Below are 16,593 nucleotides of genomic sequence, written 5' to 3'. Positions count from 1 at the left end.
GTACCCAAGGTTCATCCTATTTACTGGAGCAGTGAACGACCTTTCAATTGCATGATAAGCTAATGGGTGGTGATGATTGTTCCAGGTATTAGTTGGTTGCCCATGTGTTATGAGGGGAACATAGTTATGGCTTATGAAAAACTTCAAGTTTTGATGGCTAAACTATATGAAAATATAAATTGATGGTCTAATTATTCTTGTTTCTTTGGAAGTGACCATGTTATAAGTGGGTTAATGCACTTATAATGTGCACTTAATTATAATGTGAACTACAGGAAATTGAAAACGAGACTCATTCTACTGTACTGCTTATGATGAGGCAAGGGTCGTACTTTTTAGTAAAATGTCTTCAATTTATGCTGACTTTTTTGAGTTAGACGACTACGAGAAACTCAAGTTATGTTTTAAAAAAGGTATCTTTCTCACTGCAAACTTTATCTGCCAGGTATGGGAGCAAAGACAAAACATTTTGTTTGGAGAATGATGTACGGATCTGTTTCTGTGGGTCTGAGCAATGTGTTGCTCCACGTCTTATGTTGTTTTGAATGTATTGGTGCTGTGAAGTTTTTATTGTATTGTTTTATACATTGTTCTTACTGCTGTATTCTCTGTGTGTCCTGTAAGCCCATGTGGGCTGGGCACAGCAATGTGCATGACACCTTAATAAATAAATAAATCAATCAATCAATAATGCACTTATAATGGACACCCCATCATCAGGGGTGAAAGTGGTTTGAATTTCTTACAGGAACTATAGGCCTACTACCCCAACTTTCATCGTTTCATATTGTTCTCCTCCCGCCCCCAGCTTCATGCATCCCTGAACACACACATCCATTTTTTTAATGCCTGTATGGTGTAGAAATTAGAAACACTTGACAATATGTATAGTGAATTATTTAAACATTACAACAACAGACTCTCCTATGTGGACTATCATGTGTGATTTCAACTCTCCTTTTTGACCAAAACATTTACCACACTGAACAATTAAATTGTTTCTCTCCTGTGTGAACTATCATGTGTCTCTTCAAGTCTCCTTTATGGCAAAACATTTACCACACACTGAACAATTAAATTGTTTCTTTCCTGTGTGAACTATTGTGTCTCTTCAAGTCTCCTTTGCCAACTGCCATTAAACAACAGAAGAAGACATTTCACGATAACAGCACTGACACTTCACTCACTGTATTATCACTCCGCTTCACAGCTGCTCTATCATTGCCTATTACATCCAGCCTGTTAGCTGCTAGACTCAGCTCTCAGTCTTAATCCATTTCACTACCTTTGGTGGTTAGGTGGCGCTGTTGGCGCCGCTCACCAAACGTCTGGAAACCGAGACTAGTTAGCTGCTGATTTACTCCACAAAGTAAAACCGTTTTCAAAATATGCGTTATTTTGATAAACAGACCTCACAACGGGGCTCTATAGAGTTACGTGTGTCTAGTACCATTATTAATCCATCATAAAGATAATGCTGTTTCTGGTAGTTTGCTAAGATACTAGTGCTAATCTGTTAGCGAGCTATCGGGCAAGCTTCTTCTTCTTCTGCTGCTTCTAATAGCTCTGCAGCAGACTGTGTATCACTCCATTTCACTGCGCCTCCTCCTGCTAGCTGCTGTTAGCTACTCGCCCCACAATTGCCACAAAGTAAACCCATGCCTTGCGGCACATCGCTGCCTGCCTGCCTCTCAGTGGTTGGAAATATTACCGTTTCTGCTTGCTTGCTTGCTTGCTTGGGAACTACACTCGCGCAATCCTGGTGGAACTGTTTTTGTTTGCCGAGCGGAGGCAAGCCGCAAGCGAGACTAGACTTGACACAGCCCAGTGCAGGCAGCAGCAGCGGCATTCAGGAGCTGCGTGCTGGAACCGCAAATCAGCCTACACACAGCACGGATTAAAAACCACTGACAGCCAGGTCTAAAACACGGAACAATTTAGAAGCAATTTATGAGAGAGACTGTTGTTTATTAGTAATGACATAACGTCAGCCATGCATTTCCTTGTTGGAAATTATGGATCGACTGCACTCTGCAACAATCGGATTTTGATTGACAGGCAGCTAGGTGTCTTCCCCCAACGGCGTTCAGGCACCGAAAGTCTTACCGGAACTGCGCACCGGACGGTTCCGGCCCACTTTCACCAGTGCCCATCATGCATTACATGGATGATATTCTCTCAGTCACTGAACTTCACTGCTGTGAATATGAAGCTCGACCAATAAAACTCAAATCCTCGTGTAAAACCTGCAGGTTGACCTTTGCAGATCCAGGAATCCTGTTTTGAGAGAGTGGACCTTAGTTTGGAGAAATGTGTCAAATCATGTGAGAAACACTTTAAAGTGATTTTACCTGAGAGTCTCCAGTCTGCAGCGTGGACTCTCCAGTAAATCAGACAGCAGCTTTAGTCCTGCATCCTGCAAGTTGTTGTTAGTCAGGTCCAGTTCTCTCAGATAGGTGGGGTTGGACTTCAGAGCTGAGACCAGGACTTCACAGTGAGTCTCTGACAAACTGCAGCCACTCAATCTGAATAAAGAATAAAGCAAAGCTATAAAATAAATATATTCCTGAAAGCTTTCAACAATCCAGTGTTTCATAAACTAATGGACTTCAGCATGTTGTCAGTGTGGATCAGTATCATGTCGGCCTTATAGAGTCTTTCCATCTGAAAGCAGACAGGCTGTCACACCTCTGTCTCAGGATTGGTCCATTTTCCTTGGACACATTCTGTAACCAACCAGATGAGTAAATCTGCAGTTTGGGCCCTGGATGCAAAATAGTTTAAAATAAATGACGGGTTTAGTTAAGGTCCAGGATCCACTTTTTATTGTGACAATATTTTCAGATGGCAGTTTCCCTGGAGATAAGTGCTAAAAAGCAGACTTTGAGTTTGATAGGGAACTTAAGCCTAATGTAGCCCCGTGGGTTTGCCATAGCGGAGCGGCTGCTCTGGTTGGAAGAGTTGAGGACCATGATTAGGTAATAAGAGGCACCTGTTGGTGATCTGCGGCTGTGAGACTGGGCTTGGTTGCTTCCACGAAGGGCTGGGGATCCCACATGCAGCGTGGGTAACACACGCTGCCCCGATTTACTCCAGCTGCATGTGTTTAGCAGTAGCAGGCTGATGGTGACAGTGCGTGCTGTATTTGGGGTAAGTCCTTGGTCACACAGGACGCTGAACGTAAGTAGAAGTGAAGCTTGAAGCAGGCACAAGCTGAACAGACGCCTAACCGTTCACACAAGAAGCCTTCTCTTTTCCTCTCGGCCTATCGGCGCACCTTGAACCCGCCCACAACTCCCATTGACTTCATGCTTGGCTTGAACCGTCACGCTTGGAAAATAATCCTGAATGATTGTTTGAGCAAGGCGTGAGCGTGGCTTCAGCGAGGCGTCAGCGTAGCACGTGCGTGGGTTGTGTGAACAGCCTCGCTTGTTAACAAGGACGCCTAAATGAAACTTGTGGGTTCAGCATAGGTTGAGCGTTGCTTCAGCGTCCTGTGTGAACAGGGGCTAAGTCCCTGCCGTGTGTTACGTTGAGGCGTCATTGTCCGGCATTGCAGACTGATACATTAATGAATGAATCTCTTCGTAGGAGAGCAGGCCCAGTGTCAGAGAGGCGACTGGCCTTCCTTTTTGGTGTGTGCCGGTGGACCGCCTGTATAAGGTGCTTGCAATGTGTTGTTGGTATTTTGGGGGAGGGTGGTTTGCTGTGCAAATATCTGGTATGTTGGTTAATGGATGTCTATGTGTGCTTTATATTATAGGGCTCTTTGAGCAGGTACAGCATACAGGAATAGTGGGGGGAACCGGAGCAGGAGATTGGCTGTGTAGCTGGTGGGTTTAAATATATTTTCTTTCTGGTTTGTGTCTTTTGGCGAGAGTTATGAGTGTGGGGAATTAATTATGTTTTGTTTCATTTGGTTGACAGCTAGTGGGCCACTGCCTTGGTCTGTTTATATTTTCTTTTGTTGATTTGAGTTAATTGTTGTTATACTGCCACCCTATATTGCCAACCAACCTGCATTGTTATGGTGCTGAAAGCTTAATCAAATCATTAAGCTATGCATTTTTCTTGAATAATAAAGATAGCTATTTTTAACATTAAGCTGCTTGCTTCATGTGTGACTTAACAGTGTTGGAACCTGTGGTCTGTGGTAGAGAGAGAATGAATACACTATGTTACTGCATGCTGCAGATCTCTCTCTGCAATGCTTCCCCTCAGCCCGCTGGGGTCGGATGTGAACCGTTCACTTGGCCAGTGGTGGATTCAGTCTTCACCAATCAGTAACGACTTTGCGATCAGTGACGGCATGGGAGGCGCAGCCCATTTTTCGAACCGCTCTCTCATTGGGGCTACGACCTGTCATTCATTCAATTTCACCCCCCTAGATGCGCCCTCAAACCCCAGCAGTGGCTGTGAAGTTGCACAGACTCACTATCAGTGTTGGGGGTAACTCATTACAAAAGTAACATATTACATGTAATATATTACTTTTAGCAGTAACTCAGTAATATAACTTATTACTTATAAGATTTCAGTAATAGTATACCAGTTACTTTGTCAAGTAACCCAAGTTACAAATTAAGTTACATTTGATTAAATCAAAGCACATATTTAAAAAAGATACAATCATTTCCTAATCAAACTGTGTTTTTATGCAAATAACCACTATAGATGACAATAACAAAGGAAAAGAATATCATTTAGAATTTTGGATTGTTTACACTGACTTCAAGGCGGTTGAAATTATTTTTCGGGATGTTCCGGGCCGGCGACGTCATTTTGCTGCTGCTGTTGTTTTGGTAAAAGTAATGCAAAAGTAGTGTAATAAGTAACAAGTTACTCTACACAGAAAGTAATATTATAAAGTAACTTATTACTTTCAAATGAAAGTAACTAGTAATATGTAGTATTACATTTTGAAAGTAACTTGCCCAACACTGCTCACTATGTAGTATGCGGAGGGCAGCGATTCAACGTAATATTTGAGTCTGGGGAGAGACTACGAGACTACGAGACTGGTAACTACAAGTCTGCAGCTGTCAGTGGATGAGAACACGGACAGTATCAGTCCCGAGAGGATGCACATTTGGGCGAACACCACGGGTGAGTATAGTTCAGTTTAGTTTCTGGAGTCACTTGGTAGGGGATGTGTGAAGAGAAATGTGGAGAGAGAGAGAAGCAAACTAAGTGCAGATCTCAAAAGCAGGTAACCACTGTGATTAGTGAGAAGTTGCTGAAAGGAGGAGAGAGCTATGAGTGCTTGAGCAGAAGTGTAGTTTAAATGTACAGCGGGGAATGAGCCACTGTGACTGCACTGAAGAATATAGCTGAATCAACCCATTTGAGAGCAGCAAAAACGAAGCTCCATTTAGTTTGGATATATTCAGTGAATTTCTCTTCAATATCCAACCTAAAACTAACTTCATCTCAGAGAAAAAACCCTCTGTTCAAATTCAGCGTCTGTTTTGGTCAGAGCCTCGACAAGAGAGTGGAACAAAGCAGTTGATTCATTTTTATGACAGGATAAAAATGGAACATAATGAGCCATAAGTACCGCCCACTCCAACCCCACCTCAGCAAACAGTAAAAACAGGGAAGTAGCAATATTTAGGATTTGGGTTGAAACTAATGTCTACAACTTTTTGATGCTCACAATTAGGCACATAAGACCCTAAATTACATAGTTGGAAGGTTGTGGTGCATTTTGCTTGCCAGGGTCTGTAAAACTATGGGAATATCATAAAACGTCATAATCATCTGAATACAAAAGGATTGTGTGAAAACAACACGAGGAGAATTTGAGATCTAAGCCTCTAAAAGCAGATCCTGTCTGATTTCAGATGGACAGACTCAGACATCCTCAAATTACAATATTTATATTCACAAATTATTAAATATGATGTCTGACCTGAGAGTCTCCAGTCTGCAGTGTGGACTCTCCAGTCCAGCAGAGAGAAGCTCCAGGTTCACGTTGTTGTTACTCAGGTCCAGCTCTCTCAGGTGGGAGGGGTCGGACTTCAGAGCTGAGGCCACGACTTCATAGTGAGTCTTTGACAAGCTGCAGCCCCTCAATCTGAATAAAGAATAAAGGAGGAGTTGGACTTCAGAGCTGAGGTCTCTAGAGTTCACAGCCAGAAAGTCTGTTTACAGATTTAATGAAAGAAATAGATTATCAAAGCAGAGCTGAGACTAGCATACCAATAATATATATATATAATTTGAAATTTTCCAAAATGTAATATAAACAGAAACAAAATAATACATAAATGTAATTATATGAAAGCATTTCTGTGATCTCAGTACTCTTATATGGATGTGAGACGTGGAAGATGATGGTAGCTGATGAACATCGTCTTGATGTATTTGTACACAGCTGCCTAAGAAGGATACTAAAGATATATTGGCCAATACGAATGAGCAATGAAGACGTTCAGAGGATTGCTGGCATAGAAAAGGTCAGAACACAGATACGGACGAGGAGATGGAAATACATCAGACATATTCTAAAGAAGAGCAGACAGTTACGAGCAGATCGCTCGTGTCTCTCCACCAAAGTGTTTTTTTCCCCTGAGGCCAGCATATTGTTTGCAATGGGAGTGCCACATATTTACTATGCTGTAAACACCAGTAGCGTGACGAGGCGCTGAGGGTCTATTCTGCACTGAGCGCGTTCATGTTTGGCTTTTTTCTGGTCGCTGAGAGTTGAAAAATGTTCAACTTTGGGTAAAACGCTGCACTTGTCATCGCACAGGCAGGCATGAATGCAGTGCAATTTACTGCACGTAACATAGCACAGAGATATAACACAAAAGCTAGAGAAGCTAGCTATATCACTGTGCTGTGTTACATGCAGTAAATTACAGGTTAGCTTAGCTTGAACCAAACGATGGTAGCTCCTCGCCAAGATGTTTCCTTGCCCACAAAACCTCATGAACCCACACAGACTGGCGGGTCCATCCTCTCTCCCTACATGCTCCAGCCTTCCCTTCATCTACAGAGCAAGTATGCTATTCTACTTTGTGCCGCCATTTTACTTCTGTGGCTATTCTGTATCATAGCACAATGCTGCACCTCTAAAGCACTGACATGTGCTTTCAGCTGGGCTTTTTCAGATGAGCACCTGGCATTTTGAGCTGGGGGGAAAAACACTTTGGTGAACACATGGCCTTAGATTTCAGCTTCACCACATGTAGCGGCAGAACACGCTCGATTTGGGGGCGGAACACGCCAGGATTGGCCAATGCCAACTCCAGTGCCCAGAACTGTCAAACCACATCTTAACCCTCTTTCATCTCAGGCAATATCTGTTTTCAGTCTGATACGTCACCGACCCTTGCGCCACTTGGGTTCATGTGGTCTTTAAATTCCAACTTTCCGAGTTGTATTTTCCACTTTGTCTTATTCATGTTGCTCTCTGTAATTCTGATATTTCTCACAGGGGAAGACAGAATCTTTCATCAATATTACACTAAAAAAGAGTTTGAACTAGACTAAAGAATGTGGTTTTTATGCTTGCTGAAACACAAATCACACTTTTGGGACAATTAATAAACTTGAACTTGAACTTGAATGAAACTCAAGAAACAATCGATCTGTTAGATCAGTAAGCGGAATGTGAAACTGAACCTGGAACAGTAACGACTTTACACTGTTACTCGAAAAAGTAATGTGTAATGTGATTATAGTGACACATTACTTTGTAACATGTTATACCCAACACTGTGTAACACTGCTGTGTAGAGCGACAGTTATGTGTATGTTGGAGGAACTATAGATGTTTAATGTAATTCTGATGGTGTCAGGGTTGAAGGTGGCTCTGTTCTATACTGTTGGTATCACATCAGGACTAACCGAGCCTTCCTGCAGTTCTTCACAGCTGGGATCAGTCTCCGTTGTCCCTCCTTTGATATGTTGTAGGCCTCCAGGTCCAACACATCCAGAACCTCCTCTGACATCTCTAGCATGTAGGCCAGAGCTGAGCAGTGCCTCCCAGAGAGTGCATCCTGTTCCCTGTTCTCTGACTTCAGGAACTGTTGGATCTGCTGATGTACTGATTGGTCTTTCATCTCTGTCAAACAGTGGAAGATGTTGATGCATCTGTCAGTAGAGGTATTGGAGATGGCCATCTCCTTCAGGTTGCTGATGGCTCTGTGGATGCTTTCTGGTTTGCTCTCTGTCTGACCCAGGAGGCCTCGTAAGAGTTTCTGGCTGGACTCCAGTGAGAGGCCATGAAGGAAGCGGACAAAGAGATCAAGGTGGCCATTTTTACTCTTCACCGATTTGTCCATGGCTCTCTGCAGGAAGAGATACAGGGATTGTTCACTGTCTTCAGATCTATCACATTCTCCCCCGAGGAATGTGTCCAGTACCTCCTTGTCCCTGTTTGTGTGACAGTGGAACATGTAGACAGCAGCCAGAAACTCCTGAATGCTCAGATGGACAAAGCAGAAGACCTTGTTGTCCTTGTACAGCACACACTCCTCTTTAAAGATCTGTGTGAACACTCCTGAGTACACTGAGGCTGCTGTGATATCAATGCCACACTCTGTCAGGTCTGCTTCATAGAAGATCAGGTTGTCTTTATTCAGCTGCTCAAAAGCCAGTTTTGCCAGAGAGAGCATCATCTTCCTGGTCTCTTCCTCAGTTATCTCTTGATACTTGACTTTCCCCTGTTTGGACTGAACCAACAGGAAGTGGATGTACACCTCAGTCAGGGTCTTGGGTATCTTTCTTGTCTCACTGGTTTTGAACAGATGGTCCAGAACTGTAGCAATGATCCAGCAGAAGACTGGCATGTAGCACATGATGTGGAGGGTTCGTGAAGCCTTGATGTGGGAGATGATTATTCTGGCCTCATCTTCATCTCTGAATTTCTTCCTGAAGTACTCCTCCTTTTGTTTTTCAGTGAAGCCTCTCACCTCTGTCACCATGTCAATGGCAACATACTCAGGAGGGATCTGATTGGCTGCTGCAGGTCGTGTGGTTATCCAGCGGTGAGCAGCGGGAAGCAGTTTCCCCCTGATGAGGTTTGTCAGCAGCACGTCCATTGAGGTTGACTCTGTGACATCAGTCAGGATTTCGTTGTTCTTGAAGTCTAGAGGAAGTCGACACTCATCCAGACCATCAAAGATGAACATAACCTGGAACTTGTCAAACCTGCAGATTCCTGCTTCTTTGGTGTCAGGAAAGAAGCAATGAATAAGTTCCACCAAGCTGAACTTTTTATCTTTCTGCAGATTCAGCTCTCGGAAAGTGAATGGAAATATGAACTGTATATCCTGGTTGGCTATGCCTTCAGCCCAGTCCAGAGTGAACTTCTGTGTTAAGACTGTTTTCCCAATGCCAGCCACTCCCATTGTCATCAATGTTCTGGTTGGTTTATTTCTTCCAGGTAAGGGTTTGAAGATGTCTTCACATTTGATTTGTGTTTCTGATCTTTGGTTTCCGGATGCTGCTTCAATCTGTCTGACCTCATGTTCATGAATGTCCTGTTGACTCCTTCCCTCTGTGATGTAAAGTTTTGTGTAGAACTGATTCAGAAATGACCTTCCTGCTTCAGCCACCCCCTCAAGCACAAACTGAAACTTCTCCTTCAGTCTGGATTTGTGTCGATGTTGACACGCAGCAAAAAGTTCTGAAAGAACAAACAGATGAAATCAATGTGAGGTGATTAAAGAGTAATGATAATTTACACATTCCCAACTCGATGGACTCTATTCAGCTCATTACTGGTGGATGGACAAGCAGGTCCTGACTGGTGTAAGCTATAAGGTAGAATGATTTATTACTCAACCAGGAGTTTCAGAGCTGACCAGCCCAAGACACACCTGTACTATAATCATGCAGTTTAATCAGCATCTTGTAGTGATGCACGAGCGAGCGCCCAAATCCCGCTGGGCCCCACGGTCGGTCTGGGTTGGCAAATTAGGAAAATATTGTGGGCGGGTCCAAAAGTGACAAAGCAGCATTATTTAATAACTTACAGCAGCAAAACAAGCAGACTAATGCTCTCTGTCACACACACACACACACACACACACACACACACACACACACACACACACAGACAGACAGACAGACAGACAGACAGACAGACAGACAGACAGACAGACACACACACACACACACACACAGACACACACACACACACACACACACACACACACACACACACACACACACACAGACACAGACACACAGACACACACACACACACACACACACGAGTCTGGCAAAGATGTGCTGGATTTCTTTTTGCATTACGCACGGGGCAAAGGCACAGCCTGACAGTAAAGAAACACTTCAATGAGGTATGTGTGCCTCAAAACTAATATTTTGGAAGGACAATTTCGTTGCAATTCTTAATGAATTGCACCACAGTTTTGTGTTAATACGTGACCATATCAATTGAGAGCAGTGCAGTACAGTATGAACAAAATTAAAAGATATCGGAAATAATGACTGTTTCGTCTATCCTTTTGAATAACTTTTGGATTAGGCTAATTGAATAAAGACCAATATTTAGAGTTTGTATTGATGACAACACAGAATTAACTCCATAATGACATGAATGAACAGCTGTGTGTCTGCTCTCATCCAGACCAGACTGAGAGAGAGAGACAGAGAGACGCTCATATTCAAAGATCGTATGCCTAAACGTCAGGCTTATCGTTTACCGTTAAGATGTGAAGAATGCATTGTTTGTTTGTTTGTTTGCTCGCGCACGCGTTCATGCGTGCGTGTGTGTGTGATTACATTAAATTGGCCGTTTGCGGACTGCCGGTTTGGGTTGACATTAACGCGGACTGGCTCTCTTAACGAGTTAGGTTGGTGGGGTCCCTGACCCACGCATCACAGCATCTTGATATGACACACCTGTCAGGTGGATGGATTAGTGCTCACTAAGATGGATTTAAACACATTTGTGAACAAAATGTGGGAGAAATCAGCCATTATTTGATTATTTGAAAGACAACTGAGAGCTTCTTTATGATTGATTCATTTTTATGATGGGATAAAGATGGAACATAATGAGCCCTAAGTACCGTCCACTGAAACCCCAGCCTCAGCAAAACAGGGACATGACAATATTTAGGAATTGGTTTAAAACTAATGTCTACAACTTTTGAATGCTCACAATTAGGCACATAAGACCCTAAATTACATAGTTGGAAGTTTTTTGGTGCATTTTGCTTGTCAGGGTTTTTAAAACTGAATGAATGATTTGAGAAAAAAGAAAGTAGAGTTTTCCTAAATATGTTTAAGAAATATGTTAGATAGTGCTAATATAAGCAGCATGTAATATATAGCCTTATGTGCTTATTTGCGCTCATTAAAGCTGCATTCAGCAATGTTTATGTGTTCAAATAAGTGTTAAATGGCTCTATATTCTGACAGCAATCACTGAAATAGAGTGTTTGGTCAGTGACTTGAAACCCCCAAACCCCCACTGTCCTCTATCTCTCTCCTGTAGTCCTGCAGGCTGGGCGTATCTCCGCAATCGTAACTCGTAGAGACTCACGGATGGGGGCAATGGATTCGGGGTGAGAAAATACATGTAGTCCATTACAGGGATCGCAATTGGACCTTCCGTTTCTTAGAAAATGACAACTTTTCTCTGATTGGATCAAAATTGGCGCCGACCTCAAACTATCCAATCAGAGAAGAGTTGACATTTTCTAAGAAACGGAAGGTCCAATCGCGATCCGTTTAATGGACTATATGTATTTTTTCACCCCGAATGGAATGCCGCCATCTGTGAGTCTCTACGAGTTACGCTAGCTTAAATACGTCCGCCCAGCCTGCAGGACTACAGGAGAGAGATATGGCTCATTTCCACCACATATAACAGCACAGTAACACACACAGTAGCACAGCTCTACTCGATCTGGTATTACTCGGCTCTACTTGATATAGACTCTGTTTCCATAGCAAGTTTACTTGCCTCCGCCCACACCTGGTCGTCATAGCGACCGCATATCTGCCCTCCGCCCATAGCCGAAGTAGGCTATAAGTATAACGTTAAAATGAAATCCATACACGGAACTTTTAAACTGATTATGAAATACTGGTGCCTCTAAATGACCTACAGTGTACATGGGCAAATGTGACAATTGGCTAGGAGAATGGATATCACTTTGTTGTTACTCAAACTCACATGCATGCACTGCGCGGGGACGGGAGAGGCGCTACGGGGAGAACCCCAGCGGCAACTCAACAGGCAAGACCGCGGCTTCGCCTCCGGCCTAGCGGAGCCAACTACAAAGGGCTTCCCGAGGAGCGGACTTTTTTCTCTCTCAAAACAATTGAAAACCACTCATGTTAAAGCTGAGCAAGGAGATCGATTTTATTTCACCAGAGCCGAAGGCAGCAACACAAAATAATAACTTCTGGAAATAACAGAAGAGAAGGTAAGCCCCACTAAACTGGTAGCCAGCATTGACAGTAGATGCCTACAGTAAACATGATTCTGCCTGACCAATCAGTCATCTGCAGTGTTTTCACGTCACCGTATGGTACCGCGTCCACAGCCCTAGAACCTCAACAGAGCAGGGACCAAAAGCAGCACGACTCAACCCCGACTCAACCCGGGCTGTGCACGTTTTTGATCGGTGGAATGAGACAAAAAAGCGAGATGAGCTGTGCGGGGCCGCGTTGATACCAGCGGTGGAAATGGGCCAATAAAGAACAGGGGGGGGTTGGGGGTTTCAAGTCACTGACCAAACACTCTATTTCAGTGATTGCTGTCAGAATATAGAGCCATTTAACACTTATTTGAACACAAAAACATTGCTGAATGCAGCTTTAAGCTTTATTAAAGTACCCTTTGCTTTCAACATACCTATTGTTGATTTTATTTTAATTTTTTACATAGACTGTTACATATTGTAATGATGTCGTGCAGAATGCAGGATGGAGAGTATTTTCTATATGCATTAACACAGTATAAACTTTGCAATGTGCAAAACATATACATAGGCCTATTTACATTATTCTTTTATATATATATATATATATATATATATATATATATATATATATATATATATATATATATATATACAGGGAAGGAGCACGTGTGCCCCTAAGTTGATAAAACTAGGAGCACACAAAGAATTTTAGTGGCATGATAAAAAATTTATTAAATAATGCGTTTCTCCTTAATAAAGGGATATTAGGAGACATTTTTAAACAAATAACATTTATTTGAATATGAAACGTACACTACGTTTTAAAGTGAATTCATGTGCAACTGAGGTATATTTTCAAAACGGCAAGTTACATTCCTCAAATTAAATTCACAAACCTGTAGAACAAGAGTGCAGAGAGAATACAAATTTAATAAATAAAATAAAATAATCAATCCTAGACGTGTGCGGGCTGCAGAGAGAGTGCAGAGAGCGTAATCTAGAGAGGAGAGTACATGTGGCTTCATTGACTACGTTTACATGCACACAATATTCCGCTTTTTGCCCATATTCGGAAAATGACAATATTCCAACTAAATGAATAATCCACTAATATTCCCGTTTACATACAGCCGTAGCTCGCCCTCCCCGACACATGAGGGAGGATTGTCTTATTTGAACATTATTTCACATCATGTAGGCGAACTGTGTAGTTTATTTGTGTGATTCCATTGTCATACAGTACATTCATTTATTAATTTCTCTCTTTATTTCTGTATCTATTTACAGTTTCACAAAAAGAAAGCTTCCACTAAATGCTCAAACCTTGGATCTTGTGTCGATTGTTTATTTGGAAGAAGTGTTTAACTCGCTGTCTAGGCCGTGTACACACATGTAACACATGGTGAGGGCAGAAGAAGGCTAGTAGCCTACGTTATTACCTCGCAGGCTTGCAAGCATTGTGGACTTCCGTGGGCACTGGGCACTATGACTACTCTCTCTCTCTTTAAATTAGGGCTGCCACAAACGATTATTTTGATAGTTGACTACATATATATATATATATATATTAGGGGTGGGAGAAAAAAATCGATTCACCTAAGTATCGCAATTTTTAATGTCACGATTTTTTGAATCGATCTTTCATTCCAGAATCGATAATCGCATTTTTTCTGTTTATGTATGAAATGTTCCCACTTTCATCAATCACATATAGAGCGCTTCCCTCTGCTCCGTGGCTCATACAGCCAATCATGTACCTTGTTAGTACAAGTGACACGGAAATAGCCAATCATTTAACAGACAAACTCCGAGTGCACCCGCCCCATGACCCGCCCCCACTCACACACAGCAAATCATATCCCTTGATTCAGAGCCGAGAGCACTGTCGAGTTGCAGGAAAATAGACAGTTTGTGTTGTACTCTGAAAGGGTTCCCCCCCCCCTTCCCTTCAATCAAATTGTACATTATCAGCTTTATTTTAGCATGCAAAAGTAGCGCGAGACCCATTCCTGGCTAATGATCGAGTCTCGCATTTTGGTCCTCCGCTGACGCCACTCGTTTGATCTCACCCGGCGTTACAAATAATTTGATGTGGTTGAGTTTCAATTCGTGTTAACGTAACGTGTTAACATGTGTCCTATCAATTAATAAGCGCCCGGGAAATTAACGTTAATGTTAAGACACCAATTTCACAAATACGGACATCTGCAACGTTACTTTACGGAATGGCATCCGCAGCTCAATTCGCTTCTGTCAGCAGAGAGAGACAAAGAACTGTTGGAAAGGTTTTACTTGTACTTTGGGACAGGAAGAATAACTCATTGTGTCATCTATTGAGCACACAGCTTATGACTTTATGTCTTCTGCTTGGGCGGAGTCTTGATGCGTATATACAACTGATATGGAGAAATGTACCGCATTTTCAGCGAGGCAAGGCTTTTTCTCGCCCAACCACCGGCGCGCGGTCCCCAGCGCGGTCGCCCTCCAGCCCTACAGCCTATGGCATATTTGTAGCAGTAAAACCCAGGCTTTTCCACACCTCTGATTCACCTAACGTTAACACTACAACCCTGAAACACACGTTACCAAATGTTCTTTTAGAAGGCTGGCAACGCTAGGCTGTCATCAAAGTAAAACGTCACCATGTCTGTAAATTACTGCTTGCAGTTGCACTCAGAGCATGTATGTGTGTGTGTGACAAATTAGACCTACCTGTGTGCCTTGAAAATAAGGTGGTTCAAAATAAAGTGGCTAAATGCAACCTTTTTCTTCTCATGTTTTTGTTTATTAATTAAAATGATCAATAATTATCGATATAGACTGATATGAAAGATGTTGTATCAATATACTTTTTAACTATATCGCCCAGCCCTACTCATGATATAATATACAGTCTCTAGAAGTGTATGATTCAACTTTTCCCATGTTCTAATCTAGTGTAAAAAACAAACTGAAAAAAGAAAAGAAAAAAAGAAACAAAAATCGCAAAAAATCATAATATCGAATCGCAATAATCGTAGAATCGCAATACTTAAGAATCGCAATATATATCGAATCGGCACCCAAGTATCGTGATAGTATCGAATCGGGAGATAAGTGAATCGGCACAGCCCTAATATATATATATATATATATATATATATATATATATATATATATATATATATATATATATACACACACACACACACATATATATACATATATATATATACATATATATACATATATATATATATATATATATACATACATACATACATACTTACTTACATACATACACATACATACATACACACAATGAGTATCAGGTTGAAAAAATAATTAATTGCATGATTTTTCCATTAGTAAATATTGAAAATGGGTCTCACAGGCCTGAACACCACACAAGGGTTAAGTCTGCGAGGGCTCAGGGCTTCAGTCCTTAGGGGAGACATTGAGATTGGCCCAGTGAGTGAGTGAGTGAGTGAGTGAGTGACTGACTGACCGACCGACTGACTGTACTGACTTTTCCATCTCATGACCGCGGCGGGACCACTCGTCCAGCATCATGGTAGAAATGATGCTATAGACTTCTTCTGAATATGTAAATAACGCAATATAATGTTTCTAACTTGGTGTCCTTTCAGATATTAACCGCCACAGATGTGACTGTTTGGCCAGGTTCCAATCTGTTTTTATGAGTTATTTTCCTTGGTGTCCGCCTCCTGTAAATGTCAGAATGCCATTGGACACCTCATATGATGTCAGCATGTATGGAGGTCAAAGTTCAATATAGTTTAACTTTGGGGCACAAAACTGTGAGATATCAAGGTGGGCTTTTGGCTGTTTAGGAGAGTGCTGCTGCATCCATCATTGGAAACAATGACTGGGATTGTGCATTTGAAAGCCCGGTGAGCCTGTAAGAAGTATTTTAATGTTGTAAGTTGTCTAGGTGGCACTAGGTCAAATTATTCCATGCTGCAGGCTACTTATGAACAATTTCTATGTAAGGGCACTTTACTTGAGTATTTACTCCACTACACTTTCTACTGGTACTCTATTATATTCCAGAGGTAAATATGTTTTTTACTCTACTACATTTATCTGATGGCTGTAGTTACTAGTTACTTTTCAGTTTATACCATAAGCTCATGAAGTAAGTTGGAAATTAGAGCTTAAACTCCCCAACAGTGCTTGA

The 16,593-nt window shown here is 42.0% G+C and overlaps 1 protein-coding gene across 1 annotated transcript in view; it reads right to left on the bottom strand.

Annotated features, from left to right (window-relative positions):
• The window catches only part of LOC310782182 (NACHT, LRR and PYD domains-containing protein 3-like), a gene marked incomplete at its 3' end in the record, with an annotated part of 169,613 nt that overhangs the window by 16,625 nt on the left and 136,395 nt on the right, over window positions 1-16,593 (bottom strand). Inside the window, exons 10-12 of the mRNA XM_083642868.1 lie at window positions 7,855-9,637; window positions 5,912-6,076; window positions 2,352-2,525 (exon numbers count right to left, since the gene is read on the bottom strand). Coding sequence (XP_083498994.1) covers window positions 2,352-2,525; window positions 5,912-6,076; window positions 7,855-9,637 — 2,122 coding nt within the window. The remainder of the gene's footprint in view (window positions 1-2,351; window positions 2,526-5,911; window positions 6,077-7,854; window positions 9,638-16,593) is intronic.

Source organism: Poromitra crassiceps (genome assembly GCF_964638095.1).
Source record: "Poromitra crassiceps genome assembly, chromosome: 9".
In the NCBI taxonomy this organism is placed as follows: Eukaryota; Metazoa; Chordata; class Actinopteri; order Beryciformes; family Melamphaidae; genus Poromitra; species Poromitra crassiceps.
This window is presented reverse-complemented; position numbering and strand designations above follow the sequence as displayed.